The 25,273-nt window shown below is 35.7% G+C and overlaps 8 protein-coding genes across 9 annotated transcripts in view; 2 read left to right on the forward strand and 6 right to left on the reverse strand.

The window, feature by feature from the left end:
* The window catches only part of LOC136408045 (uncharacterized), an 87,925-nt gene extending 74,231 nt beyond the window's left edge, over positions 1-13,694 (reverse strand). The window contains exon 1 of the mRNA XM_066388797.1: positions 13,687-13,694. The gene's annotated coding sequence lies outside the window, so the exon portion shown is untranslated. The remainder of the gene's footprint in view (positions 1-13,686) is intronic.
* Positions 688-6,528, reverse strand: LOC136408057 (tubulin beta-1 chain). The gene is made up of 3 exons (XM_066388818.1): positions 6,375-6,528; positions 1,703-2,849; positions 688-1,332 (listed from the first exon to the last, which is right to left on the reverse strand). The coding sequence occupies exons 1-3, from the start codon at positions 6,429-6,431 to the stop codon at positions 1,193-1,195; spliced, it is 1,344 nt and encodes a 447-aa protein (XP_066244915.1). The 5' UTR covers positions 6,432-6,528; the 3' UTR covers positions 688-1,192.
* Positions 8,904-10,380, reverse strand: LOC136408304 (nascent polypeptide-associated complex subunit alpha-like). The gene is made up of 5 exons (XM_066389206.1): positions 10,241-10,380; positions 9,757-9,858; positions 9,518-9,696; positions 9,295-9,468; positions 8,904-9,242 (listed from the first exon to the last, which is right to left on the reverse strand). Exons 2-5 carry the CDS (start codon positions 9,839-9,841, stop codon positions 9,021-9,023), a joined length of 660 nt encoding a protein of 219 aa, XP_066245303.1. The 5' UTR covers positions 9,842-9,858; positions 10,241-10,380; the 3' UTR covers positions 8,904-9,020.
* Positions 12,286-13,434, reverse strand: LOC136408408 (nascent polypeptide-associated complex subunit alpha-like). The gene is made up of 5 exons (XM_066389357.1): positions 13,371-13,434; positions 13,142-13,234; positions 12,902-13,080; positions 12,672-12,852; positions 12,286-12,624 (listed from the first exon to the last, which is right to left on the reverse strand). Exons 2-5 carry the CDS (start codon positions 13,224-13,226, stop codon positions 12,410-12,412), a joined length of 660 nt encoding a protein of 219 aa, XP_066245454.1. The 5' UTR covers positions 13,227-13,234; positions 13,371-13,434; the 3' UTR covers positions 12,286-12,409.
* Positions 13,695-13,894: 200 nt separating the features above from the next.
* On the forward strand, positions 13,895-14,824 carry zetaCOP (COPI coat complex subunit zeta). Its single transcript, XM_066389190.1, has 4 exons — positions 13,895-14,015; positions 14,074-14,319; positions 14,379-14,603; positions 14,723-14,824. The coding sequence occupies exons 1-4, from the start codon at positions 13,998-14,000 to the stop codon at positions 14,768-14,770; spliced, it is 537 nt and encodes a 178-aa protein (XP_066245287.1). The 5' UTR covers positions 13,895-13,997; the 3' UTR covers positions 14,771-14,824.
* Positions 14,758-16,461, reverse strand: Galphaf (G protein alpha subunit f). The gene is made up of 7 exons (XM_066389189.1): positions 16,137-16,461; positions 15,909-16,083; positions 15,756-15,853; positions 15,525-15,700; positions 15,320-15,473; positions 15,070-15,262; positions 14,758-15,015 (listed from the first exon to the last, which is right to left on the reverse strand). The coding sequence occupies exons 1-7, from the start codon at positions 16,307-16,309 to the stop codon at positions 14,827-14,829; spliced, it is 1,158 nt and encodes a 385-aa protein (XP_066245286.1). The 5' UTR covers positions 16,310-16,461; the 3' UTR covers positions 14,758-14,826.
* A 1,084-nt stretch (positions 16,462-17,545) lies between these two features.
* On the reverse strand, positions 17,546-19,674 carry Sqor (Sulfide quinone oxidoreductase). The gene is made up of 6 exons (XM_066388819.1): positions 19,491-19,674; positions 19,110-19,440; positions 18,859-19,059; positions 18,489-18,698; positions 18,250-18,436; positions 17,546-18,199 (listed from the first exon to the last, which is right to left on the reverse strand). Exons 1-6 carry the CDS (start codon positions 19,586-19,588, stop codon positions 17,883-17,885), a joined length of 1,344 nt encoding a protein of 447 aa, XP_066244916.1. The 5' UTR covers positions 19,589-19,674; the 3' UTR covers positions 17,546-17,882.
* Positions 19,675-20,289: 615 nt separating this feature from the next.
* On the forward strand, positions 20,290-25,041 carry Mcm3 (minichromosome maintenance 3). Of its 2 annotated transcripts, XM_066389099.1 has the most exons (8): positions 20,291-20,488; positions 20,545-20,866; positions 20,930-21,060; positions 21,115-21,353; positions 21,403-21,596; positions 21,647-22,503; positions 24,157-24,587; positions 24,643-25,041. In XM_066389099.1, exons 1-8 carry the CDS (start codon positions 20,420-20,422, stop codon positions 24,839-24,841), a joined length of 2,442 nt encoding a protein of 813 aa, XP_066245196.1. In that variant the 5' UTR covers positions 20,291-20,419; the 3' UTR covers positions 24,842-25,041. The 2 variants fall into 2 exon arrangements, with proteins under 2 accessions (XP_066245195.1, XP_066245196.1); XM_066389098.1 differs by having other exon boundaries at positions 20,290-20,488; positions 20,545-21,060.
* Positions 25,042-25,273: the final 232 nt, after the last annotated feature.

Raw genomic sequence — 25,273 nt, forward strand, 5'->3', positions numbered from 1 at the left:
CACATCAATGGTAACAACAGTGGTGAAATTAACATTTTTCCGCTTGCAAGATGTGTCTGTAGACCTAGTTTACGCTTCCCAATGTTCATAAAAAAATTTGATACCAGAACGGACTTGTTGAAAGCTAAAAAAAAAATTATTTTTTTATCACACTCTATTTCAGATAGGAAACAAAAACGGACACATGTTCGTACGGATTTTATTTCAGTCGCAGGAATCTACTCCAGTAAGCAGTTGGTAGACTTATTCTGAAACACCCTGTATTGTTATTTTAATAGGTTTTGAATGTACGCATATAGCATGATCATGAGCACATACCCACGAAATAATATTTAAAGGAATCAACGTAAATATTATGTAATTAAATTTATGAAGTACGTGACTCAGACTGAAGAGGAATACAAATCATGCGATGATTCACTAGACGTACGTGGTGCCCTTAAAAGAGTATTGATCGAATATGCAGTATTTGTCATGCATTACCGAAGGAAATGTAAATGAAAATCCTTATTGGAACCAATTTACGTGTTTTCTATGTTAACAAGTTGTAGCTGAAGAATTTTGAAGTGGATGAATGCACTTCGAGCTGACTCTCAGATAGTCGCTGATTTAACCGCTCAATCTTGAAAGTATAGAAAAACGACCTCATGAGATGTTTTCCTACTTTTAAACGCAATAAAACACAAATTTTAATGTATAAAAAAATTTAATTTCGATCTTAAAAGCTTTGAAGTGTAAAAAACTGGCAATCAATCAATGAGAAGCTTAAAATATTACAATGTTGCCAAAACAAAATCACCAACGGGCGAGGGAATTAAAAACAGCAGTTAATTAAAAAAAAATTCGCATGTGTTGTGGCTTTAAGCAGTGTTTCAATGCCTATTTCCCTGAACACAAAATACGCAAAAACAAACATTAAATTACTAATTAAATACAAAAAAAACTTAGCAGAACGAACTCAGTCTCATGAAATAATTTTTAGGGAGGGAATGTCCGAAAGTGTCAAACAAACATGCGAAAAAAAAATGACAAATAATTATTTGTAACTTAAACAGAATTTCGATTTAAAAAAATCGGGATTTTGTTTAAATTTAAAATAATAAATCACAATTTAGAAAAATTGTGATTTGAAAAAATTTAAGAAGTGAATGAAAATTTCATTCACTTAATTTTTTTATTAAAAAGTGCGAATTTAATTTTCGTCAACTTCCTGTTCCTGATCTTCGTCAAATTCCGCGTCTTCGTCGGCGGTGGCTTCCTGGTATTGTTGGTATTCGGACACCAAGTCGTTCATGTTAGATTCAGCTTCAGTGAATTCCATTTCGTCCATACCTGAATACGTTTAAATAAATATTATTTAGCTAAGAAAACCAACATATTTAGTAAATTATAGATTACATGCAAATCAATGTATGTAAACCTAAAATTCATATAAACGTCGGTTTAGATTACATTTTTAAATCGAACGTGCAGTCCAGTAATGCCTCGAACATGAAATTCTGACTTTCCAATCAAAATGGCATTCTATTATGATGAATCTTGTAAAAATAACGCCCACTTTTCTAAATTTTGCCCTACGACACTTTAGTCTAACTGCTTAGTATTTGAACCAACATGCATAAAAAAATAAACGCTATGAAAGCACATTACGTTTAAATTTTTGCTGCATCTTAAATCATCTAACAGCGAAGTTACAACTTACCTTCACCAGTATACCAATGTAAGAAAGCCTTCCTCCTGAACATAGCAGTGAACTGTTCGGAGATGCGCTTGAACAATTCCTGGATGGCGGTGGAGTTTCCAATGAAAGTGGCAGACATCTTCAAACCTCTGGGAGGAATGTCACACACGGCAGTCTTAACATTGTTGGGGATCCATTCGACGAAATAGCTGCTGTTCTTGTTCTGGATGTTCAACATTTGCTCATCAACCTCTTTCATCGACATTCTGCCTCTGAAGACTGCGGCGACGGTAAGGTAACGTCCGTGTCGGGGATCGCAAGCGGCCATCATGTTCTTGGCGTCGAACATTTGCTGGGTAAGTTCGGGAACTGTTAGGGCTCTGTACTGTTGGCTGCCACGTGATGTCAGAGGGGCAAATCCGGGCATAAAGAAGTGGAGACGTGGGAACGGAACCATGTTGACTGCGAGTTTACGTAAGTCGGCATTTAATTGACCCGGGAACCTCAGACAGGTGGTTACTCCAGACATGGTTAATGAAACTAAATGATTCAAATCTCCATAGGTTGGGGTAGTAAGTTTCAAAGTTCTGAAGCAGATATCATAGAGAGCCTCGTTGTCGATACAGTAAGTCTCATCTGTGTTTTCAACAAGTTGGTGCACGGATAGAGTGGCGTTATACGGTTCCACTACTGTGTCGGATACTTTGGGCGAGGGGACTACAGAGTATGTGTTCATAATCCTGTCGGGGTACTCCTCTCTTATTTTGGAAATTAATAGAGTTCCCATACCGGAACCAGTACCACCTCCAAGAGAGTGTGTCAGTTGGAATCCCTGCAGACAATCGCAGGATTCCGCTTCTTTGCGGACGACGTCCAAGACTGAGTCGACCAATTCGGCACCCTCCGTGTAGTGACCTTTGGCCCAGTTGTTACCAGCACCGCTCTGTCCGAAGACAAAGTTGTCGGGTCTGAAAATCTGTCCGAAGGGGCCGGACCGGACAGAGTCCATGGTGCCGGGCTCCAGGTCGACCAAGATGGCACGGGGTACGTATTTGCCTCCAGAGGCTTCATTGTAGTATACATTTATTCTCTCGAGTTGCAAGTCGGAGTCGCCGTGGTAGGCGCCAGTGGGGTCGATACCGTGTTCATCAGAGATGATTTCCCAGAACTGAAAGAAAATAAAAAAGTTATACAAAGATATAGTGAAGAAGAGAAAATAAAGAAGTATTTGGTAGAAATTGACATGAACTACTAGTTTGAAAAGCCAATAACACATTTTCTATTTATTTTATTGAAAAAAATCATTTTACAATACTACAATCTCGCATTAATTATTGTATTTTTTAATGTTATTTTGGTACCCAAAAAGCTTCCTGTGTCTCAATGAAAGGATTTTACATTCGGAAAATCAAAAATAAATTCCGTTCAAGAAACGTACCTCATCCGATGTTGAAACAGAAGCCAATTTCGAACGCAGTTTTCAAGAACAATCAACAGCTCCTATATTATACTGGTAAATGTGAAATACCTTGCAACTACGTTCCAAGTCGAAAATTGTTTTGCATCGTTTTGCATTAATGTTACAAATCAGATTCTTCATTTCAACTTATAATTTTGCGAAGTTGATCTTAGTATATTTCTAAGTATTCAATCGATTTTTCCTCCGCCTTTACTATAACTAGAAATTACAAGTAGTGCAGTCATTGAAGCTTTGAATTACTAATTTTGGATAGTGACCTCAAAGTGTTTTTTTTGAATTGTTTATATGCGAATTTTCTAATAAGAAGCCACATAACAGACTTTTTAATTTAATTCTTAAATTATACCATGACATGGAAATTCAACCAAAAACAATGTTGCCAAACGAAGTAAAATAGTCTAAATAAATAATATAAATAATTAAAAATCCAACGTATGTCAACCGTTAAATTTATTGATTTAACAACGAACGTCTCGAAAAAAGTGCGTGCATTCAACCATAGTTTTGTTCCCCCAGGCACAGTTGGGTTGGATGACGTCAGCCAGCGACAAAACAAGGGCTAGAAGCTCAATACGAGTATATTAAGTTCCACTGCAGGACAAAACCCCGCCCTTCAAAGAGTTTTGTCGCCAGGCAGACAAGCAAAGGTGTGGCTCCAATCGATAAGTCTCTTTCCGGCCGAGTCTATTGATCTCCGCCACTTAAAACATCCCAATTTATTATTAGACCCACACGCTCAACTATGGAATCCTACACATGGCTTGTACCTACAAGGCCAAGATAGACAGCTGAAAAGTTGCCGCGCCTATCACAGTATGGATACACCACCATGAAATTAATGTGTAGTTGAGCGCAAATTCAGGTAAAGGTCTCTTGCAAATTTGTTTGTGATTCAAGTCACTGCTATATATAGACAAGCAGTTGCGTCACCAATTAACGACATCCCGTTTATGGTTAAGCGAGTGCAGGATTGAGTAAGTGTAGTCTGCCCACTGTAAAATAGATCATTGCAAACTGGTTTATTTCAATGGCTGCAAGAAAAAAAACTTGAGAAATCCCTCTACGACTTAAATTCGATTTGCTCTAGATAAGGATAACTACAAATTCTTGGAATTAATAAAGTGAAATGTAGCACGAATTGGATCATTGTTATTTCTAGAATTCATTCATATTATTTATTATTGGGTTCGACTTGACATGCGATGAAATGCAGACACGAGTGAAACTTCTTGACAACACTACTGAATCTATTACTTTCTATTCCATTTTCCCAGCTTTTATCTCTAATAATAACGATTATTAAAGGTGAAGTAATCACGATATCACTAATGACAAAGTAAAAGATGACTTCAGGCTAGCTAATCTAAAATTGACGGAAAACACATCATCTCAAGAAGGCAACCTTTCCAATCTACTGTTATCTCATCATAAATTTTATTTCTCCATTTTATAAAGCAAGAATGTATTTTTAGAAAAACGTAAATAGATGTAGAGCAGAAAAACCTCAGGTTAAAATTAACTGTCACAACGGTCCATCAGCCTCTACGTGGAAACATGATGGGAAGTGCCTTATGAAACCTTCTTGTTGTAGTGGATTTTTTACGAGAGGATGTTGAACTTTGCAATCGCCACCGCACAAGGCCAAGGAAGAAATCGTTGGACTGGAGAAAATGGAATGGATGCGCTTCGGTGGCACTGAATGCTGTTTTGTAACGGAAATTGGCCATCAACATGGGCACAATAATATGTCCAATTTCATTGGATGATGTCCACTTTTACCAGTCAATGAATGATACAGTTATAGTATGGGGGGCTCCAGTTACAACAGGTATTAATTATTATTATTATTTAATCTTCTGGGCAATTCGAAAATCTAATAAAATACTGGCTGTGCCATTTGAAATAACAAAGTTGTGTTCATTTACACATACATCTGGCAACCAACATTTTAATTGAATAGATCAAACTCCATTACATGGGTATCCAAAATTTCAGATTTCTAGCTATATTACAACCCCGTGAACTTTTAATAGGACACTCACCGTGAATGACCCTGTATAGAATGTGCAAGTAGCAGTGCGTAAGTAGCTCAATAATGATTACATTGACCAGCGAAAAATAACATTATTGAAAGTGTTACTCTACATTGATTACCTCAATAACGGTAACGTATTTCATTTTTTACTCAGGTCGACAACAAGGCGCCCTTCCATAGGTTAAGAGATAACAGATGTGCTAAAGGGCGATTGGACAATGTTGTCAAACGACTCACTAATTTTGCCGGTAGATTCTCGATTAGAAACATTTTACGGAAATAACAGAAACGTTTTATAACTTGGTTCCGATTGGCTCAAAAGGGGAAAAATTTCAAATGTAAAAAATGGTACCAAGGAAAAAACCCCAGTCACAAATATTGACAAATAGCTCATTGGTAATTATGCAAAATTAGTGTTAATATGATAAGGAAAACCTTATGAGGATATTATACAATACAACAACGACGAATTAAGAATGTTTTATTATCTAAAGTTGGTTCAGAGCAAAAGAAAAAACGAATCTTTACACACAAAGAGTTTTATCTGCACACGTATGCAACAGGGCTGCATACCTATGATGTAAAATTTAGAACAAAAGGAGGAAAACCGCAAAAGGTATATTTCGGAACGTTGCCAAACTGACACAAGTGTAATGGGAAAAAATTAAATCCCCTAATAAAAATGCACAAATATTAAAACAATAAACTCTCTTTAAAATTTCACATTAAAATCGATTCACCCAAATTCAATCAGGTTTCAAATAACAATTAAGGCCCTCCTGGCTTGCGTATTGATCGTCACGTTATCCCCGTCGGCCAATAGAATTAGAAGTATTCAAAATTAGACCAATGAAAAGCAGGCGCTGTACGTTTACTGACGCCAAGAAACCGTTAACTTCCACCGGCTCGAATCGTGTATGTGGCCGACGTTATCAGAACGGCTAATAGGTTTTAACAGAAATTTTAAGTCGGGCGTGCCGGCTCGCGAAAAATACCATTTTTTTATATAAAAATTTTAATTTCTGGTAAGAAAAATTATAAGGGAGACAATTTCTTAATGCAAAACTAGCTCAGTTGGCTGTGGATTGAGGTCATCGTCTCGACAATGGCGGTTGGGCGAAGTGGCTTCGATTTTCCGACAAAATTCGATAATTTCACACCAAAAACTACACACTTACCTTAGCTCCAATCTGGTTTCCGCACTGACCGGCTTGGATGTGCACGATTTCCCTCATTTTGTATATAAAATATATAAATGTACAAACTAACTAGAAAACACAAACGTTAGAGCCAATGACTTTCTTGTAAATGCAAAATGGCCGCCGCCGGGGCACATTTATATACCGGCTCCCCACCTGCGCAGAAGGCAGCACCGGCCGGCGGATCTCGCTTGATTCGGGTTTGCATCTACGGTTTAAAAAGTAGGGCGGTGCTGTTTATGCCAATCCGATTCTTTTAGGTAATTATTACTGATGAATAATTAGTTTTACACCTTCTAATGATTTGTCATCAGTAACAAATATAGGCAAATGAGAGTATGAGCGACAAATTTGTCGACTATTGCCCCAATATACAGATGAACACGGAGCAATTGCGTGTGACCTCTGCGATTAACGAATTATTTGTGTTATAGACCAAGTTTAATTAAGATGATCTAATTTAATTAGTTTTTCTTTTTAGTTAATTTAGTGGGAAGACGTAAACATCTTCTTTTTATCTGTACTTTCTGTAACAATTATTACAGAGATTAGATTAGATTATAGAGAAATTCATGTACTACACCTCTGCTTCCTCTCAATTCATTGTCATGTTGACCAGCTGCGGTTAAAAAGTCTGATATGAATTTTAGCTATTATTTCCACATGACCTATAGCAGGTATCGTTAATCTACAGACCATCCCCGCACAACTCGATAAAGTAAGAGAAAAATCCTGTTTCCATTTTCAAGATAGTACCTATTGTGGTTTAATGTGAGAGATCGTCAGGCAAATTTGCTAAATAAAACAATTTATTGGGAAGTTTTTGGTGGAGAACAAACGAGCTGCTAGCAACGTAGCTCTGCAGCTCAGCAATTAGAAGTTCACTCTCTTTGAATAATTATTCAAAATTGCCTCTTTTCTTTAATTTCCTAAGCAATTCTGCAGATATCCCCTTATATGGCTTTCCGCAGGGATTCAAATTATTCACATAAACACGCAGTCTGTAGGTAGTAGGTGTCACTACCCACGCAAGTAACAATACACTTAGAAATACTCCTTCACGGGTACAAAAACATTAATGCAAACTGGCTAGCGTGTTTCCTATTCTTCACCGTTAATCGAGGACATATTTGCACTCCTTGAAGCTATTATGCATGCTTAATTCCCAGTTTTAATAATTATATGCTTATATGAGAGAATTTGTAGAACAAAGTACTGTTATTTAATATATGAGCAATTTTGGGAAACAACATGTATAGATTTTACACGAATGCATTTCGCGAGGATTTCTTAACCGCAGAAGCCAAACAAGTAAACAGTGCTAAAAGAAGACGCAATTCCATGGCGTCCATTCATTTTACACCCATATGATGGTATTGCGTGAGTTCGAGCTCACGTGAAAGTGCACGGTACTCGTAATAATCGAAAATAACTGGCCGAGTGGCAGTACCGTACTTCAGGCACCACATTAAGGCTGTATGGGCACTTGCACGATCACTGCATAGAAAATTTAAATTAAACTATTATGTTGTTTGTCAGTAAATATTATTCACCAGTTTGTCGAGAAAAATAAATGATTTTCAATTTAGGATAAAGTTCAAAATCCCAATAAAATACCAGTTTTTACATATAATAATTCGGTGAAACGTAGGACGAAAATTTATTGATTTATTGTCAGGGTCCCTGGTAGCTGTATAAGCCGTACCTGTCCGGACCGATAAATTAGAAGTTATCCCGACCATATGGTCAACCCACATTTCGAGATTAAAAACACTTTCAGATGCCTTATTTGGCGATGCCGACGCCCGGCATCCTTCGCTGAGGTCATTCCGGCGTCGGCTGGTTCCCATATATTGTCAAGTATTCTTTTCACGATGGTAATATGGGGAAGTTATATAAAGTACATCCACAATAAACCGTTATTAAAAGTGTTTTTCTTCTCTCATAGTGATGATGAGGCTTATAGAAAACCCGTAGATTTCCACTAGTTACGTTTGTTTGGCAAGTGATATTAAAACCAAAGCTGAACATACTCGAGAAAAAACAGCTCAAAACTGGGCTCTCAATGCCTTTGGTTTAGTTTATGAGATTTTTGTCTTTACTTGTAGCTTTACTAATTGTTTGATCTTCTGTTTACTAGCTCGATTTTCTCCTTCCTATTTTCAGCTAAACTTCTTTTGGTTTGCCTAAGTTTTCAGAATTTATTCTTTACATGCATTTTACTTCTCTCATTAAATACATTTTTATTCCTTATTTGAATTCAGCTTCGTATCGTAAAGTAAGACTAAAGGTTAAATTATTAATAGGTAATGTCATCAAATTTACAAACTAATTGCCACAAGAACGTTGAAATACTCTCGATTTCTATTAGTCAGCTCTAACAGAGATCAATAACCTTGCATTATATCTGAAACACGACTAATTTTACAGACGTTTAAATAACGCAGATTGTCAATTTTTCCACATTCCTATTTTTAATAGGTGACAGTTAAATAAAACCCAATAATCATCAATGCTCAAATCGTTTCATTTCCTGACTTTAGATACATCGCTAAAGGTCAACTTAAATTTGTACGTCAGAATTTTTTTTCCTTTAAACTAAAATTAATAGAATGGCCTTCAGGCTCACGTTGTAAGCTCCATTATCGCGTTCACTATGTCATTTTGATTGTTCTTGAGTGCCTTTATAGCCTTCGGCTTACTGACATTTGCCTGTGACATAACCAACTCCACATCCTTTTCCTCCACCCCTGTTTCGTCCACGTCCTCGTCCTCATCAGACTCTTCAGCAATGGGAGCCACTGAGGTTGTAGTAGTGCCAGCAGCACCATCACCCGCAGGATTAACCTTTAAAAATATTATTGAAACTTTCAATTTACACTTAAAAAAACTCAAATACCTCTTTGAATTTCTCAGCAGCAGCCACTTGGGCCTGTTGAGATAAATCTTCGATCTTGGCCTCTCCAAAAACAATGTAAGTGTCACTAACAGGGTTTTTATAGACATCAGGTTTGTTAATGACAAAGAGGATGTTTTTGGATTTGCGAATTGTCACTCTGTTCACTCCTTGAACCTACAATGTACTATTTACAAACTGCAGAAAACTTATAAATATGACTTACAGGCTTTAAACCAAGCTTGGACATAATCTTTCTGGCTTTTTTCTCTCCTCGGGACTGCTTGGCCTTTGAGACCATGTCAATGGGCAGGCCTGTTACAGAAGATCCTGTAAAGGCTGCAGCATTAGCATTGGCTGCTCCCGCATCTTCCAACTCAGGAATTTCTTCATCAGAGTCACTGTCTTAAATTAAAAAAAAAAAAAAAACAATTCAAGGTTTTTTAAAAGGAATTTTAAACTTACCAGTTGAGGACTCAGCACTCTGTTCTGGCTTTTCAGGCTTTGGCTCCACAGGAGCAGATTTGTCCACTTCAGTTAGTTCAGGCATTTTTAAAGTGTTTCGGACTACAAGAATGATTGAATTAGCTCTAATATAGAGAGCAAATTTGAAGGCTATTTTGTTACTGTTGGTAACTTCAGACTGCCAAGAATTGTATCATGAATCGTTGAGATTTCTAATGATGTAATATTTGCGAAACCTTGGTTTGAAGTCATCATGTAAATTGAGAAAAGTTAAAATATTATATTTGCACTAAATAGCAATATGAATTCTATATAATGGAAGGTTGTGGTGGGGAACTATCGATGGTTTTCTAGTTGTTGAATGAGATATAAAATAGAAAATACTGTTTATAGTGTGAAGGAAATAGTTGTTCGGGCGTAATCTCGACGTTAAAATACCGAAAATAATTGAGATGGATTAAATAAAATGAAAAATTAAAATTACCTGATGAAATTCGATGAAATCGGCAGACTTTTTTGTTGATTCACAAATTCGAGAAAGAGGGTGTATAAATTGGAAAAGAAAGGATATAGAAAATAATGGCCGAAACTAGCTTGTGATTGGTTGAATGCTTTGATTTGAAATATGACACCTGCGCAATATATAAAAATGAGCGAATTGCTTGCGTGCTGAGACCATAGACCAGCAGCTGATTCCCATGCAGTATTGCCAGATTGGTTGATTTCTCAGCAACAATAAAAAACATTAATTAATAAACTTAACAGTTAAAGATGGAATTTGGTTCAGAATCATCATTTTTCCATTATCGTAATAGTCATAGGGAAATTTCATCTAAAATGCCATCCTTGGTAGCTAGAATTGCTTTACAATTAACAGGTAATCTACAAAGGAATATTTTTAGGGTTCTTGCTAGAAGAGTAATGTTCTGAAGCAGGTGTGCTGGCTTTCCATCGTACCAGTTACGTAAGTAATTTCCTGAGTACTCTTCCTTTAGATTCGTGGAACATTTAATGTAACCTGGTTATTATATCCAAAAGTGTTTTTGATCTTGAAACGTGCGTTAACCAAATTTTGGGTTAAAGATGTCTGAAAGTGTAACGAAAATCCTGATCTCTAATGGACAAACAAAATTGCACCACTGCAGTTCAGCTGACAGCGAGTGGTTTACAAGGAAACTGAAGATTATGTCAAGTCAATGGCAAGAGGCACTCCTAACCTAATTTTTGAGTGGAGAAAATTATTCTCTGGGACTACTGTAGTGTTGGCTGATTCTTATATATTGCTAAGTATTCTTTTCGCATTGGTAATGCAGAAAAGTTACATATGTAAGCACTTATTATTATAACGGGTCCGCCTAAATGTAAGGCCCTCTAAGTTTTTGTTTAACAGGTTTCATAGTGGGGGAATCTGAGAAATTGGTTAAATTGGGGATTGATAACACCACACTTGTTATAGTTTTTTAAAGATTTTTTTTGGGAATATAATTTTTCTCATGCATTGAAAATTTCAGCTTTTGCTTTCTATTGTATGATTGTGAAAATGGTGTAAAAATGAAGTAAAAGTTAAATTACGAAAGGAAGTTGATGGTTTATTAATGGGTAAAATATCCTGACAAACTTAACCTTTTTGCACTCTCTTTAGAATATTTCATATTAAATACATTTATGCAAAACCAATATTAAATTATTATTTTTGCTTCTTCTTATAGCAATGATGATGTAGAATCTTATAAGATTGAGCCTTCAAGAGCTGCAAATTTTATATAGTTTCTTTTGCCTAGCTATACCAAAGCCAAAGATGTACCAGGAAAAATGACCGAAAACTGGGCTTTCAACATCTTTTTTTACTTTACTTAACTTTAGTTTATAAGAGCTCTATTTGTTCACTTACAGATCTACTAGCTTATACTCAATTCTCAATCATGCCTACTAGCTCAGTTTTCTTGATGATTTTTCCTTTTTTTTCTCATATTTTGTTTACAGTCCAATTATGTTGCTTTCAGAACTCGTTCCTTACAATACAAATCCTTACTAATTACTTTATTCTTTCTCTAATTATTAGTGTCTGTTTCACTTATTTTAATTCAACTTAGCGAATTAAAACAATTAAATTATTGACTGGTAATGTGCCTTTTGATTTTATCTCAAGTTAATTGCGATAGAAATTTTGAAACAGGGAGATTTTTGGTTTCTGTGGAGATAAGTTTAAAGTTTAAGTTAGCGGCATATATAATAATTTGATCCTAAAACCCTAGTTGTGATTCTCAGAATTTTCACGTCAGAGTAGCGAAAATTATTTCCACCACCATATTGTCTAGAATGAGGGGGGGAAATAAATTGCGGTTCTCACCCTTGTAGATGATATAACATCCAACTTAAGTATGTTTTATGTCGTCTTAATATGAAGAAGCAGGAACCAAAAATCCTGTACTTTGCCTGAAATATGATAAATTTTACAAATATTTAAATAATGACACATTCGCCATTTAGCCAATTTTCTATTTTTAATAAGTAACAATTAAACTCAATAAACATTAGCGCTCAAATCATTTTTATTATTTACTGACTTTAAGTATATCACCAAAGGCCAACTTAATTTAGTATATTAGAAATTTTTTCCTTGAAACTAAAATCAACAAAACCTTCTGCAGGCTTACATTGTAAGCTCCATTATCGCATTCACTATATCGTTTTGATTGTTCTTGAGTGCCTTTATAGCCTTCGGCTTACTGACGTTGGCCTGCGACATAACCAGCTCCACATCCTTTTCCTCCACTCCCGTTTCGTCCACATCTTCGTCCTCGTCGGACTCTTCAGCGATGGGAGCTACCGAAGTTGTCGTAGTGCCCGCAGCACCATCACCCGCATGTATAAAAACATCATTAAAACTTTTAATTTATCCTTAAAAAACAATTCAAATACCTCCTTCAATTTCTCAGCAGCAGCTACCTGGGCTTGTTGAGACAAGTCTTCAATCTTGGCCTCTCCAAAGACAATGTAAGTGTCACTAATGGGGTTCTTGTAAACATCAGGTTTGTTAATGACAAAAAGGATGTTTTTGGACTTGCGAATTGTCACTCTGTTGACTCCTTGAATCTATAACTTATCATTTACAAACTGCAGAAAACTAGCAAATATGATTTACAGGCTTTAAACCAAGTTTGGACATTATCTTTCTGGCTTTTTTCTCTCCTCGGGACTGCTTAGCCTTTGACACCATATCAATGGGCAGGCCTGTTATAGAAGCCCCTGGGAAGGTTGCCGCAGTAGCATTTGCTGCTCCTGCATCCTCTAACTCAGGAATTTCCTCATCGGAGTCGCTGTCTTAAATAAATAAATTTAAAAAAAACGTTTAAAAGTTTTTTAACAGGAATTTTATACATACCAGTTGAAGACTCAGCACTCTGACTTGGCTTTTCAGGCTTCGATTCCATAGGGACAGATTTGTTCATTTCAGTTAGTTCAGGCATTTTTTACACTGAAGCAATATTAATAAAATTTTGAGGGGGGGGGGGGGGGGGGGGGGTGCATAAGTATAAAAGGATTGATAGTGGCTAAATGACATAAAAAGTGAAAAATATGGTTAGCTGTATGAAGAAAATAGTTATACAGACCTGATTTCTTTGTTAAAATCCGGAACAATTAAGAAGGATTAAATAAAACAGAAAATTAAAACTGCCTTGTGAGATCGACGGATTTTTTTTGTTGATTGACAAATTCAAGCAAGAGGGTGTATATATTAGAAAAGGAAGCGTATAGAAAATAATGGTCGATCATCGCTCGTGATTGGTTGAAAGTCTAAGATTTAGAAATATGATTGTTTTGTTCATGCAAATGGTAAAACCTATCATCGACTATAAAGATTTTGCGCAATACAAAATATTAACGAATTGCTTACCTACAGGAACACAGCTCATCTGATTCTAATACAGTTTTGCCAGATTTTTTATTTTCCATTGCAAAGGCACAATAACAAGTCAAAAACATTGACTCACAAACCTAAAAAGTGTGGAGAAAATTTGCTTTAGAATTATTTTTCTGCGAAAAAACATACATAAAGTCACCTTTTTAATTTATAATTTGAAAATTACAAAACTAGTTCTTAAAATTTGGCAACATTCCTCCAGTGACATTCCAACACAAATGACGTTGCCAGCCGTTCGGTTGTGTACGTGTTTTTCAAAGATTTTTCTACCAATTTTCAGACACCCTTAAATCAAAAGAAACACCGCCCCATCCCAATGGAGGGCTCACTTTTAGTAAGTGCACACCCCTATTTAACTACTTTTATCATGGAACGCGATAACCAAACTTCAGGAACCCATGCTGTACACCGTAAAGGGAATCGCAATTTTGGATAGCGATGGTAACCGGATTTTGGCAAAATATTACGACAAGAACATATTTCCCACATCAAAGGAGCAAAAGGGCTTTGAAAAAAACCTTTTCAACAAGACCCACAGAGCCAATGCCGAAATTATTATGCTGGATGGGCTTACTTGCGTGTACAAAAGTAATGTTGATTTGTTCTTTTATGTCATGGGGAGTTCAAATGAAAATGAGGTAGTCTTCAATATGTTTTGATTTAAAACTGTTGCAAGAGTTATATTAATTACTTCTAGTTGATTTTAATGAGCGTGTTAAACTGCCTATATGACTCAGTAAGCCAAATTCTAAGAAAAAACGTAGAGAAGCGAGCTGTTTTAGAAGCTTTAGATATAGTGATGTTGGCCATGGATGAAATCTGCGATGGGGGCATTATAATTGATGCAGACTCTTCTTCAGTTGTGTCAAGAGTTGCATTGAGAAGCGATGACATTCCTATAGGAGAGCAAACAGTTGCTCAGGTAACCAATGCCATACACTCACTATTTTGGTGAATGACTGATTTTTCTACTGCAAGCAGTATTACCTAGTTTTGTAGCTTTAAAGGGGTTGTTCACTAATATAGAGATGTTGTTTATAGGTCTTTCAAACTGCAAAAGAACAGCTCAAATGGTCCTTGCTTAAGTAAGTTTTTTATTCAAAAAGTTCCATTTACATATAATTATAATAAACACGTTTTTTTTTTTAAAATAATGTGCCAGTGATGTTTTTTAGTATAATTTGTCTAACACTCTCAAATACTTTTCTGATGTTATTCGTATCCGTGGCCACAGTAAAGTGCACATGCACATCTCTAGGTGGTAATTCTTCATCTATATTGTATCCAGGCACAAATCCTATATTCTCAATCTTGACTGGAGCAGAGGTGATGGTCTGCAACAAGGAGGTTTAAATTATTTTATTGAAATTGAACAGTCTATATATTACTAAAACTTTGTGCCTCATAAATAGCTTGGCTTTAACATATTCATCCTTCCCATCCCATTCTTCCTTTTTGTCTGGAACGTAGTTAGCGTATTCGGGAAAATATGACTCCATTTTGCGATGTTGCTCCAGGATTTTTTTCTTCAGGAGATCTTGCTTGTTAAGGAAAACAATAAGCCCGGCCTCCCTCACAAATCTGTATGTTGAAAGTAAATTATAAAATGTGTTCTACTGTCAATTTTTAAGCATTTACTTGCTTCTATGGATGTCATTGAGGAGGTCAAAAGCTTCTTGCAGACGATTCTTCGTCGGGTCTTCCCTGAGATTTTGGTCAAAGTCGCTGGCGCTTATCAAGAATAAAATCGCCTGTATGCCGTCAAATACCTGAATCCATCTTTTGCGATGCCCTGAAATGCAAAAAATTAATACACTTTTCCTGTTAAGTGGTATACACTCACCTCTTTGCCCCCCAACATCGTACATCCAAAAATGTGCTTTGCCGCCCTCTAACTTGGATAAAGGCACTTCAAATTCGATTTTTGAAATACTTTTAGTTTCCACGCGACAGAAGAGAATATCCTTACTGTCTGGGATGTAGTCAGATTGTTTTATTTCGTCGATTTTGTTCAGGAAGCTTCACGAAGTTTTGGTTTTTGATATGAAGGAGTTGTGTTTTGTTCAATACTTACTGCTCAGCGCTGTCTATCAGTTGAAATTCGTTTGAGCGTTGGAAAGTTTCTTTGACTCCTTCGTCTGCCCAAGCGGTCTTGACGTGATCAAAGTATTCCTATATAATAAAAAATCGTTCAATAAGTTAGTTTTAAGACGGATTTATTTTTTACTTCAGTGTATTCTTTAGGTTCCTTTGTTCCAAGATTCAAAATGTACTCAACTGAGTTTCTAGTTTCTTCGAGTTTTACTTGAGTAGGAGGATTGATTTTATCCATGTTATATAAAATATCATAGATTGACTCATGTATATTTTGTTTAATGTTGGGAATTCGCTTTCTTCGATCTCTGAAATATAATTAAAAATTATTGTGTAAAACTCTCATATTGAACAGACTTACTCATCAGAAAACCCGTTAATATGCAGTATCCTCATCTGCTTGATAATGGTGGTTTTTCCTGACTCCCCAGTGCCCAAAAGCAGGATTTTCTTGGTGTCAACGAATACTTCGGTGTACTTCCTAGCCCTATCTTCGTCTGGAGTTAATTCTCGACGACGGCAACATAGAGCCATAATGCGTGTTTTAAAATTAAATCGCTGTTATTTTTGTTAACTTTATAGTGGCTTGTTGAAGGATTAAAAATGATTATAAGTGTATTAATAAAAGTTACTTGATCAGAAGTAATTTAATCTTATCAAAGCAGGAGATTAGTAATTTGATTTTTGATCCAAATATGGAGCTTAAAAAGTGTATTGGTGAGAAGTTTAAAATTCTGGTCATAGTATATTTATCGATAAGGAAAAGGACCACCTTGGGGAAAGTAAACGGAGATTTCTCTCACGTTCAAGTACCACAAAAATGGAATCACCACAATCAAAGAAACATGGCTAATATTAGCAACACTAAAAGTTTCCTTCCCTCATACGAATGAAGTTGAGTAAACTGCTGTTTGATTTATAATATTTTCCAAGAAAGTCTCCGTATGAAAATGTTAATTGTATAAATAATATTTCGTTTAACGGGCAAAAAGAAAGCAATCAATTACAGAAGAAAAGTAAACTTACATTGCGAAAATATAGAAATAATTGTGAAATGTATAAGGAGCTCATCGTGCTATTAGGGGAAGCATGATTGTTATGAATTTAAAATTATGTGCCAAAAGAATTTTAAAATGTTTACGCCTGGTTGTTTAGACGTTTAACAGATTTTGATTTCACGGATAATAATAAAACTAGGGCAAATCTAAAGGACAAACATTCATTTGCATTAAAAATATTAATAGTTTCAAATTGCGCGTAACTTTGCATTGTATTCTATTTTAAACTTTCTTAATTTTAGTACAAAACAGTCTTTACATTGTACAAGTGATCAGATTTAGATATGGAAATTACGCTATAACACTAATGGGTGATTATGAAAATGTTTCTTTCTGAAAATTCTTGTTATTAATTGCTTTTGATTTACTGGCTTTGCTTGATTATTATAATAGTGATAATAGAGATACAAATTTTAAGCCAAATTGTCATTCAGGTAGTATTGGTTCAATCAAAGGTGTTCGCCTTTTCATCAAGAATCAGTGATTGAATTCTTGTTAATCTTACGATAATGTAATCAATATTTTTTCATTGACATCTACATAAAGTGAAAACAAAAAATATCTGGAAATTTTGCTACATACATTGAATGAACAAAGTGATTTACATATATATAACAAAAAAAACTGCTTTAAATCCTTGAAATTCGCATGGACGTTATCTCGGGTAAAAACATTACTTCTAATTCTTATCTATCGAAAAAAAATACAAAAATAGACGGAAGACACGTTTATTATCGTCACTTTAAGATACATAATTAATATATATAATGATACAACTTTCTAATAGAGAAACTATTTAAATATCGTAACATTGAATAAACATTTTATTAGTAAATCTATATAAAGATATAAAAACGATTATATTTTTGTGTTAAAAAACGGAGGGAACTACAGTGAAAATATTAAATTTCTAACTTATATTTTTCCTAGCTAAACAATTTCACAGCATTAAAGCCAAATACAGCATCCACAGTTCAAAAACCCCCACCCAAAATATCACTACTATATATACACCCAGTAGATACATCGCCATTACGCAATTTATTTGTCTACAACTGCTTATCCATGCCAAAATGCATAATTTTCCTGAAAAGCGCCGGTCCGTTCCAGAGTCCATTCATCATTAAAGTCCAGTAAATAGTGGGAATTATATCCTTCTTCAAAAGAAACATCGACAATCGCTCCTTGTCCTGACTGAAGGGAAACGTTTCCAAGGGATTCAAATTATAATCAAATTCGGCTAATATGCACTTGTCATAACTGGTTACTAAAGGACAAGAGGCGTAACCGTCGTAGGTCAAAGGCAGGTCTTTTTGACCCTGCATTACAGCTTGCAAGTTTTTGAAAACGACTTGAGTTTGGGCGGCTGCAATAGACTTATTTTCAAAAGGATTTATGGAGATGTAAATGAATTACCTGCTGCAGCTGCAGTTTTAGAGTTGGGAGAAGAGCTGCAGTCACCCAAAGCAAACACGTTGGGGAATCTCACATGCTGCATTGTTGCCTTGTCTACTTCTACGAAACCTGCAGGATTTGTTAAATCTTTGTTGTTGTTTATTGCACTGATAGTGGACATTGGTGGAGAGACATGTAGCATTGAAAACTTAAGAAAAATTGTTAAAAGACTCATTAAAAACATTTCAGTTAACCCTTACTGGTAGAGTGTTTTTCTGCTCAGGTTTATCTAGGTTTTCGAAAATGGCTTCTTTTTTATCCCCATTAACAGAGATCAAGTTTGTTCGATTATTTACTATAATATGCCTCTCTTGGCAAAGCTTCATTAAGGCGTCAGCATACTTTTTCACTCCAAATATAACGGGTAATGAAGTGTTATACATGACTTTAACATTGTCACGTTTTTTCTCCTTGAAAAGCATATCAACAATAAGAGTACATATTAAACTGTGATTCAAGAGATTAATAATTGTTTTTTAAATATTTTTTATTGCTCAATATTCTTAGTACAAGATAAGATTGATTAAGTAGAATGCAAGTATTGGAAATTCTCAATAAAAATAACTTTACCTTCCTTAGATAGTCATCAGTGAGATAACAAATTTTTTGAGGGGCCCCAGGACATTTAATTGGGGAATTTGGGAAAGTAAAAATTGCATTTCCAGACTCCAATTTTTGCAGAATTGGAAACACCTTTTCTGCATACTTTGGAGAATATATAGAACACACCCCTGAATTTTCATCCTCCAGGGCTTCCACTAAACCTGGAATCTTTAAATTGGCCATCACCATAAATTTTTATCAACTCCTTTCTTTCAAACCTTCTCATATCGTTGAACAATCCCTGTGGCCACTATCAAATAATCATACCCAATTTCATCTCCTTTCTTTGCCCTAACAAGGTTCTTTTTCAAATCAAATTCAACAGCTTCATCTTTGAGCCAAGTACAATTTTTTGGTAACACATCTCCCTCGTTTTTCCTAGCGTCTTTGATTTTTTTTATTCCTCCCCCCACAAGAGTAAAGAGGGGTTGATAATAGTGGTCATTGCTGGGTTCTAATACTATTAGATCAGTTTTTTTGAGACTTCTTGAGAGTTTGGCAGCAACAGCACACCCTCCGGTGCCCCCCCCTACTACTAATACCTTGCAGCTGTGTTAAAGGTGAGTTAGGTCTGGTTTTGCGGGTAGAAATGGAATTACCTGTATTTGTCTTTAAGACTGCTGGACGCGGAAATATTTCGGTTTAGCAAAATTGGAAAAAGTTTTGGTGATAACGTTTTGCAACGTTGGGAAAACATCTTTTGTTTCGTTTCTTGAGACGAGATTGTGCTATGAAATATGTTTATTTTAAAGTATTGGGAATTTTCGTCACTTCCTCTTATACGTTAACGGGAAAATGAATTAAAAAACTAATATTGCCAAATGTTTAATTACTTTAAAAAGTCAAAATGACACAATTCACAAGCAATCAAATTCAAACTCTTTCACTTGAAAATTAATCATAATTTTAGAAACAGGCGATGGAAAAGGAAATCTGGCGACGTCGAGACAAGGCGGTTTGCAGTCATTTAGCATATTTATTATCACTATAGAATCTTTTAACTTCAATAAAATTGATATATCATTGAAGGGTCACATTTAATGTGCAGACAGTGAAAAACTTGCTCATTAAAGACTTGAAAATCGAAATCCAGTTTATTAATCGCTGTTGTTTTTTTAATTCCAAAGGGGAATTTTTGAAATTAGATAATCTGAAACCGGCAAAAGTAAAATCTAAACTACACATAACGAACATTACTTCCTCACTCGTATATTGTACTGTATAGCTTGAGCTGAAACTCGTGGCTATGCATGTGGTAAAGACAATCTAGCTTTCTTCAGTGAAATAAGTTCGCTTTAACATAGTCATGCTGCTGGACTAGAATCTGCACTTGCGATTGACGTAATAAGTAAAAAAACCCAATTCTTCTTTGACAAACGTCACAGTAACCTAATAACCTCACTCTTATTGGATTTTGGCGCCAAACTTACTGTTTACCATAATTCCGGAAAATCTTGTTTTCTACGATTTGTTTAATTAACATTTACAATTGTTCTCTAAAAATAAGTAAAACGCACCAGGACTCAAAATGACAGACTCCCATGAGCAAGACATACGTGAGGCTCAAAGCCAATATCAAGATTTCCTGGATGACGCAGTAAGTTCTTTTCGCAAACCACAATTAGTCCTACAAAACTCTCTTTGAAATACCAGGAAGATCAAGGCAAATACACGACGTTGATAAAGGAAATGATAGATGATAAGAGCCGGAGACTGGTGATTAATGTAAATGATTTAAGGAGAAAAAACCCCCAAAGGGCAGCAGCCCTGTTGAACAATGCGTTTGAAGAGCAACTGGCCTTCCAAAGGGCTCTAAGGGAGATTGTCAACCAGATCAATTATGAATATGCAAAAGAGTGTGAAGAATTGTTTATTGCCCTTGAGGGCAGTTTCGGTAATAAGCATCTTACCCCTAGAACATTGACTTCTCGATATTTGGGTAATTTGATTTGTGTTGAAGGAATTGTCAGCAAATGTAAGTTACATTTATTATTATTATACATGTTAGTATGCATATATAAATATATGACACAATTAGGTTCTTTGGTTTACCCCAAATTGGTTAGAAGTGTCCACTTTTGTCCAGCAACAAAAAAGTTCATGGAACGCAAATACACTGATTTGACATCCCTAGAGGCAGTCCCTTCATCGGCCATTTACCCCACTAAAGTAAGGTTCATTGTTAATATTGGAAATCACTCAAATAGTTGGAAAAATGTATAGGACGATGAGGGTAATACCCTGGAAACGGAGTTTGGGCTTTGCCAATACAAAGACCATCAAACCATTTCCATTCAAGAGATGCCAGAAAAGGCGCCTGCAGGGCAGCTGCCTCGAGTGGTAGATATAATTTGTGATAATGATTTGGTGGATGTCTGCAAGCCTGGGGACAGGGTGCAAGTGGTGGGGAATTTCCGTTGTTTACCAAACCATCAAGGGGCATTTACCAATGGTGTCTTCAGGTTTGTTTTAAATAATGCTCTATTCCTTAATACATTAAGTGCTATTCAGAACAATAGTGATTGCAAATAATATAAAACAACTGAGCAAGGAAACTACTCCTTTGATATCCAGAGAGGATGTGCAGAGGTGCAAGCAGTTGGCGAAAACCAATAAAAATATATTCAATTTGTTATCCAAGTCTTTGGCTCCTTCGATTCATGGTCATGAATATGTGAAGAAGGCCATATTATGCCTTTTGCTAGGTAAGTTTTAGTGCTATGTAAAATGTTTTTGGTTAACATTAGATATATAGGTGGGGTGGAGAAAAACCTCCCCAATGGCACACGCCTTAGAGGGGACATAAATATCCTCCTAATTGGCGACCCTAGTGTTGCTAAATCCCAACTTTTGCGCTACGTGTTGCACACAGCCCCACGTGCCATCCCTACCACTGGCAGGGGTTCTTCAGGAGTGGGTTTAACTGCCGCCGTTACTGTGGATCAGGAGAGTGGGGAGAGACGATTGGAGGCGGGCGCTATGGTTCTCGCCGACAGGGGCGTGGTGTGCATTGATGAATTTGATAAAATGAGTGATATAGATAGAACTGCTATTCATGAGGTTATGGAGCAGGGCAGAGTCACTATTGCGAAAGCAGGCATTCATGCCAGTTTAAATGCTCGGTGTTCAGTATTAGCAGCAGCCAATCCAGTATATGGAAAGTATGACCAATACAAAACCCCAATGGAAAACATAGGTCTACAAGACTCTCTACTATCTCGGTTCGATCTTTTGTTCGTCATGTTGGATACTGTGAATGAATTTACAGATTTAGAAATATCTGACCATGTAGTTCGAATGCACATGTACAGAAATCCATTGGAGCAAGATGGAGAGGTACTTCCAATGGGTTCAGCAGTGGATATTTTCAGCACAACAAACCCAGACGAAGACGAATTGAGACAGGTGCCCGTTTACGAGAAATATGATGCGCTGTTGCATGGCAATAGCCGCAAGAGAACTGACAAAATATTAAGCGTGGATTTTATGAGAAAGTATATTCATTTTGTGAAGATTTTGAAGCCACAATTAACCGATGAAGCCTCAGAAATCATCGCTGAGGAATATTCAAGGTTGAGATCAGAAGAGGCTTTGGAAAATGATGTTGCAAGGGTGAGTTTGTATTTGAAGCTTATAAATTCTCACCATTTTGTTGGCTCGAGTCAAATAGGGTTATTTGAAATTAGGTGGCCCAATTTGATTGAGTCACCTAATTTATTCAATTAACTGTTAATTTAGCAACCCATTTGTGTTCAGTAAAGCTCTAGAACTTGTTTAGAATTAAAATTTTCAAATATCTTAATACCATGAGGCAAAGTTCCAAAAAAATGCTTGAGGATAATCGCTATAAAAATTTGTTAAATTAATATCTAATGAACAAAAAAAGATAAGTGTTATATTAAACTAAATAGTTCTGTTTGAAATAATTTACTGATATTGTCCTTCGCAATTATGAATTTCTTTTCACTGCATAGCATTTACCAATATTCTCTGACACCTTTACACAAGAATGAAGGTTTTATGCAAACTACAAGGGACGTTTTAAATGCGTATTTTTTGGGAAAAACTCGACGTACATTAGAACCTTCAATAGCTTTGATAGAAAGTAATATTTGTAACAACCGCTTTGAAACACTTAATAAAGAGTACCCTCCATTAAGATAGTCAAAATGCCCTTTGATATAAATGGAAAACCTAACTGAATGGGCATATAAGTACATAATGCCAATCAGTTGCGTCATATTGAAAAATGCAAAAAACTAAATATTTTTGGTATTTTTTCAATACCGAATTAAGCATTTCTGCTTTTTTAGACATTTGATGCTTTTTTTATATATCCATTCGTGAATAGAATATTTTTTAATTCTATATATTTCGTAGTCATATTAAAACCATTTTTATAAGTAATAAAAAACCGTTTAATTTAAATCGGGGAAAGCAAATAAAATACGATAAATAGACACTATTGGATTATAAAAAATGTATCAAATGCCAAAAAAAAAACAAATGCTTAATTCGGCATTAAAAAAAATGTAAAAAGATTGATAGTTTTTTGCATTTTTTAATATGGCGCAACCTAAAAAGCGGCCCATTTTATATAAACTTAGATTTGCCATGAAAATGACCATCATTAGAGGAAAAAACTGGACCTGCAGCCCCTTCTAAACAAAAAGTTATTCCATTTTAAAATTAAAAAATCGTTTTTAGGTTAGAATTAGCAGGGAAAAAACGAAAAAAATGTGGCGAATGTGCGAGGGTTTCCTATATATGTGTGATTTTTTAAGATTTTTTGAAAAACCAGTTTTCAAGTTAAAAATTATAATTGAGAAGATGGCGGTTTAAGGGTTTTTTTGGTCTAGGGGGTGAGAGTAAGGGTATTTTGCACAACTGATTAGTATTAGAGGGTTATAACTTATGTACTTATATGCCCATTCAGTTAGATTTTCAATTTAGATCAAAGGGTATTTTGACTGTCTTTACGAGGGGCACTCTTTAGTTTGCTGAAGTAGCATTGAATTTGCCCTCGTAGGTTTTGTTAACTGAACAATTTGAGTAAGCAATTAGACATACACAAAATATGGTAATATCGAAGCTTTTTCTCTTCACACGTTTTAAGATTTGGTTTTTAACTAAGTGTAGATGTTCGCACAAATAAAAAAATCTTGTAATATAACCTTTAATTTGAAATTTGCAACATATTTTCCACCATTTCACATGATATAGATTGACTTGTCTTGTTATTTGCATCTCTCTTTTTGCACTCAGACGCAACCGGTGACGGCTCGTACTCTCGAAACAATGATCCGTCTTTCGACTGCCCACGCCAAAGCCCGAATCTCCCGCCTTGTGACCGCAGAAGACGCTCATGTTGCAATCGAACTAATCCAATACGCCTATTTCAAGAAGGTCCTGGAAAAGGAGAAGAAAAGGCGAAGAAGAGGCAGCCAATCGGAGAGTGACGAGGACGACGACGATAATGATAACCCTAAACCGAAGAGAAGCAGACAAACCAATGGGGCAGAGTCTGAAGAAGAAATTGCGTCAACTCAAAGCTCCACTAGGAGTAGGAGAGGAGCCTTAAATGGCACTGCAGACATGGAGGTGGCCACTGAGTCGCCTTCTAGGGTCAATGGACATGCACAGGACTCAAATGCTATGGAGGTGGATGAGGTGCCACGGGAAATTTCTCAGGACAGGTTTGGTCTAGTTCCGTGGTCTTGAAGACTTAATAATAATTATTGAAAATTTAAGATTGGCGACATTTAGAACCTTACTAAATAGGGCCTTCCAGGAGAACAGGACTCAGGCTTTGAGTTTGGTAAGAGTCGAGGAATTTGTGAACAAAGAGAATAGTACTCCCTATACGCAAGGAGAAATTAAGGCTGCTATCGAGAAGATGTCTGAGGAGAATCAGGTAATGATGGCCGATGGAATTTTGTTTATTATTTAATTTTGTTTTAAGTTTTAATGTAAATTAAGTAAAAATCGTGTGTCTTTTTTAATTGTTTTATCTCTAATAAAATTAAGGGCAAATAACTAGACAAGACACAATGTTTAAATCTTATAAGTCTAATGAATTTAAAACAATCTCATTGTCCTAAAAATAAGCTCTTTTAAAGAAAACAATAAATATACTACTTTAAATTCAAAGTTACTTAACACCTAGGACTGGTTGGACCCTAATAGTTATAGAGTGTTATAACAGACGTACTTAAACAGTTAAATAATTAGTCTTCAACAAAAGACAAAAAATACTTCTCCGCGATCACATTTTTATATTATGGCGAAGGGGACCTACACTTGTGGACAAAAGTTTGGAAACTCCGCTAGATATTTTGGTAGTTGGTAATTATTAATTTAATATCTTGAAAATGTTGCAAGT

This window comes from Euwallacea similis, chromosome 4, assembly GCF_039881205.1.
Source record: "Euwallacea similis isolate ESF13 chromosome 4, ESF131.1, whole genome shotgun sequence".
Taxonomy (NCBI): Eukaryota; Metazoa; Arthropoda; class Insecta; order Coleoptera; family Curculionidae; genus Euwallacea; species Euwallacea similis.

Coding starts and splice junctions, on each gene's coding strand:
- Galphaf (XM_066389189.1), bottom strand. CDS start 16,309: ATGGCTCTATGTTGCCGTCGTCGAGAATTAACTCCAGACGAAGATAGG. Junction 15,474..15,524: donor CGATGTTGGGGGGCAAAGAG/GTGAGTGTATAC, acceptor TTTGCATTTCAG/GGCATCGCAAAAGATGGATT. Junction 15,263..15,319: donor AATGACATCCATAGAAGCAA/GTAAATGCTTAA, acceptor TTCAACATACAG/ATTTGTGAGGGAGGCCGGGC.
- Sqor (XM_066388819.1), bottom strand. CDS start 19,588: ATGTTTTCCCAACGTTGCAAAACGTTATCACCAAAACTTTTTCCAATT. Junction 19,060..19,109: donor TTGTTCAACGATATGAGAAG/GTTTGAAAGAAA, acceptor GCCAATTTAAAG/ATTCCAGGTTTAGTGGAAGC. Junction 18,699..18,858: donor CTGATGACTATCTAAGGAAG/GTAAAGTTATTT, acceptor ATGCTTTTCAAG/GAGAAAAAACGTGACAATGT.
- Mcm3 (XM_066389098.1), top strand. CDS start 20,420: ATGACAGACTCCCATGAGCAAGACATACGTGAGGCTCAAAGCCAATAT. Junction 21,061..21,114: donor CGGCCATTTACCCCACTAAA/GTAAGGTTCATT, acceptor AAAAATGTATAG/GACGATGAGGGTAATACCCT. Junction 22,504..24,156: donor TGGAAAATGATGTTGCAAGG/GTGAGTTTGTAT, acceptor TTTTGCACTCAG/ACGCAACCGGTGACGGCTCG.
- LOC136408304 (XM_066389206.1), bottom strand. CDS start 9,841: ATGCCTGAACTAACTGAAGTGGACAAATCTGCTCCTGTGGAGCCAAAG. Junction 9,469..9,517: donor CCAAGCTTGGTTTAAAGCCT/GTAAGTCATATT, acceptor AGTACATTGTAG/GTTCAAGGAGTGAACAGAGT. Junction 9,243..9,294: donor CTGCTGAGAAATTCAAAGAG/GTATTTGAGTTT, acceptor ATATTTTTAAAG/GTTAATCCTGCGGGTGATGG.
- zetaCOP (XM_066389190.1), top strand. Junction 14,320..14,378: donor GGAGTTCAAATGAAAATGAG/GTAGTCTTCAAT, acceptor AATTACTTCTAG/TTGATTTTAATGAGCGTGTT. Junction 14,604..14,722: donor GAGAGCAAACAGTTGCTCAG/GTAACCAATGCC, acceptor TGTTGTTTATAG/GTCTTTCAAACTGCAAAAGA.
- LOC136408408 (XM_066389357.1), bottom strand. CDS start 13,226: ATGCCTGAACTAACTGAAATGAACAAATCTGTCCCTATGGAATCGAAG. Junction 13,081..13,141: donor GAGTGCTGAGTCTTCAACTG/GTATGTATAAAA, acceptor TATTTATTTAAG/ACAGCGACTCCGATGAGGAA. Junction 12,853..12,901: donor CCAAACTTGGTTTAAAGCCT/GTAAATCATATT, acceptor GATAAGTTATAG/ATTCAAGGAGTCAACAGAGT.
- LOC136408057 (XM_066388818.1), bottom strand. CDS start 6,431: ATGAGGGAAATCGTGCACATCCAAGCCGGTCAGTGCGGAAACCAGATT. Junction 2,850..6,374: donor GAAACCAGATTGGAGCTAAG/GTAAGTGTGTAG, acceptor ATTTTCTTTCAG/TTCTGGGAAATCATCTCTGA. Junction 1,333..1,702: donor ACATTGGTATACTGGTGAAG/GTAAGTTGTAAC, acceptor AAACGTATTCAG/GTATGGACGAAATGGAATTC.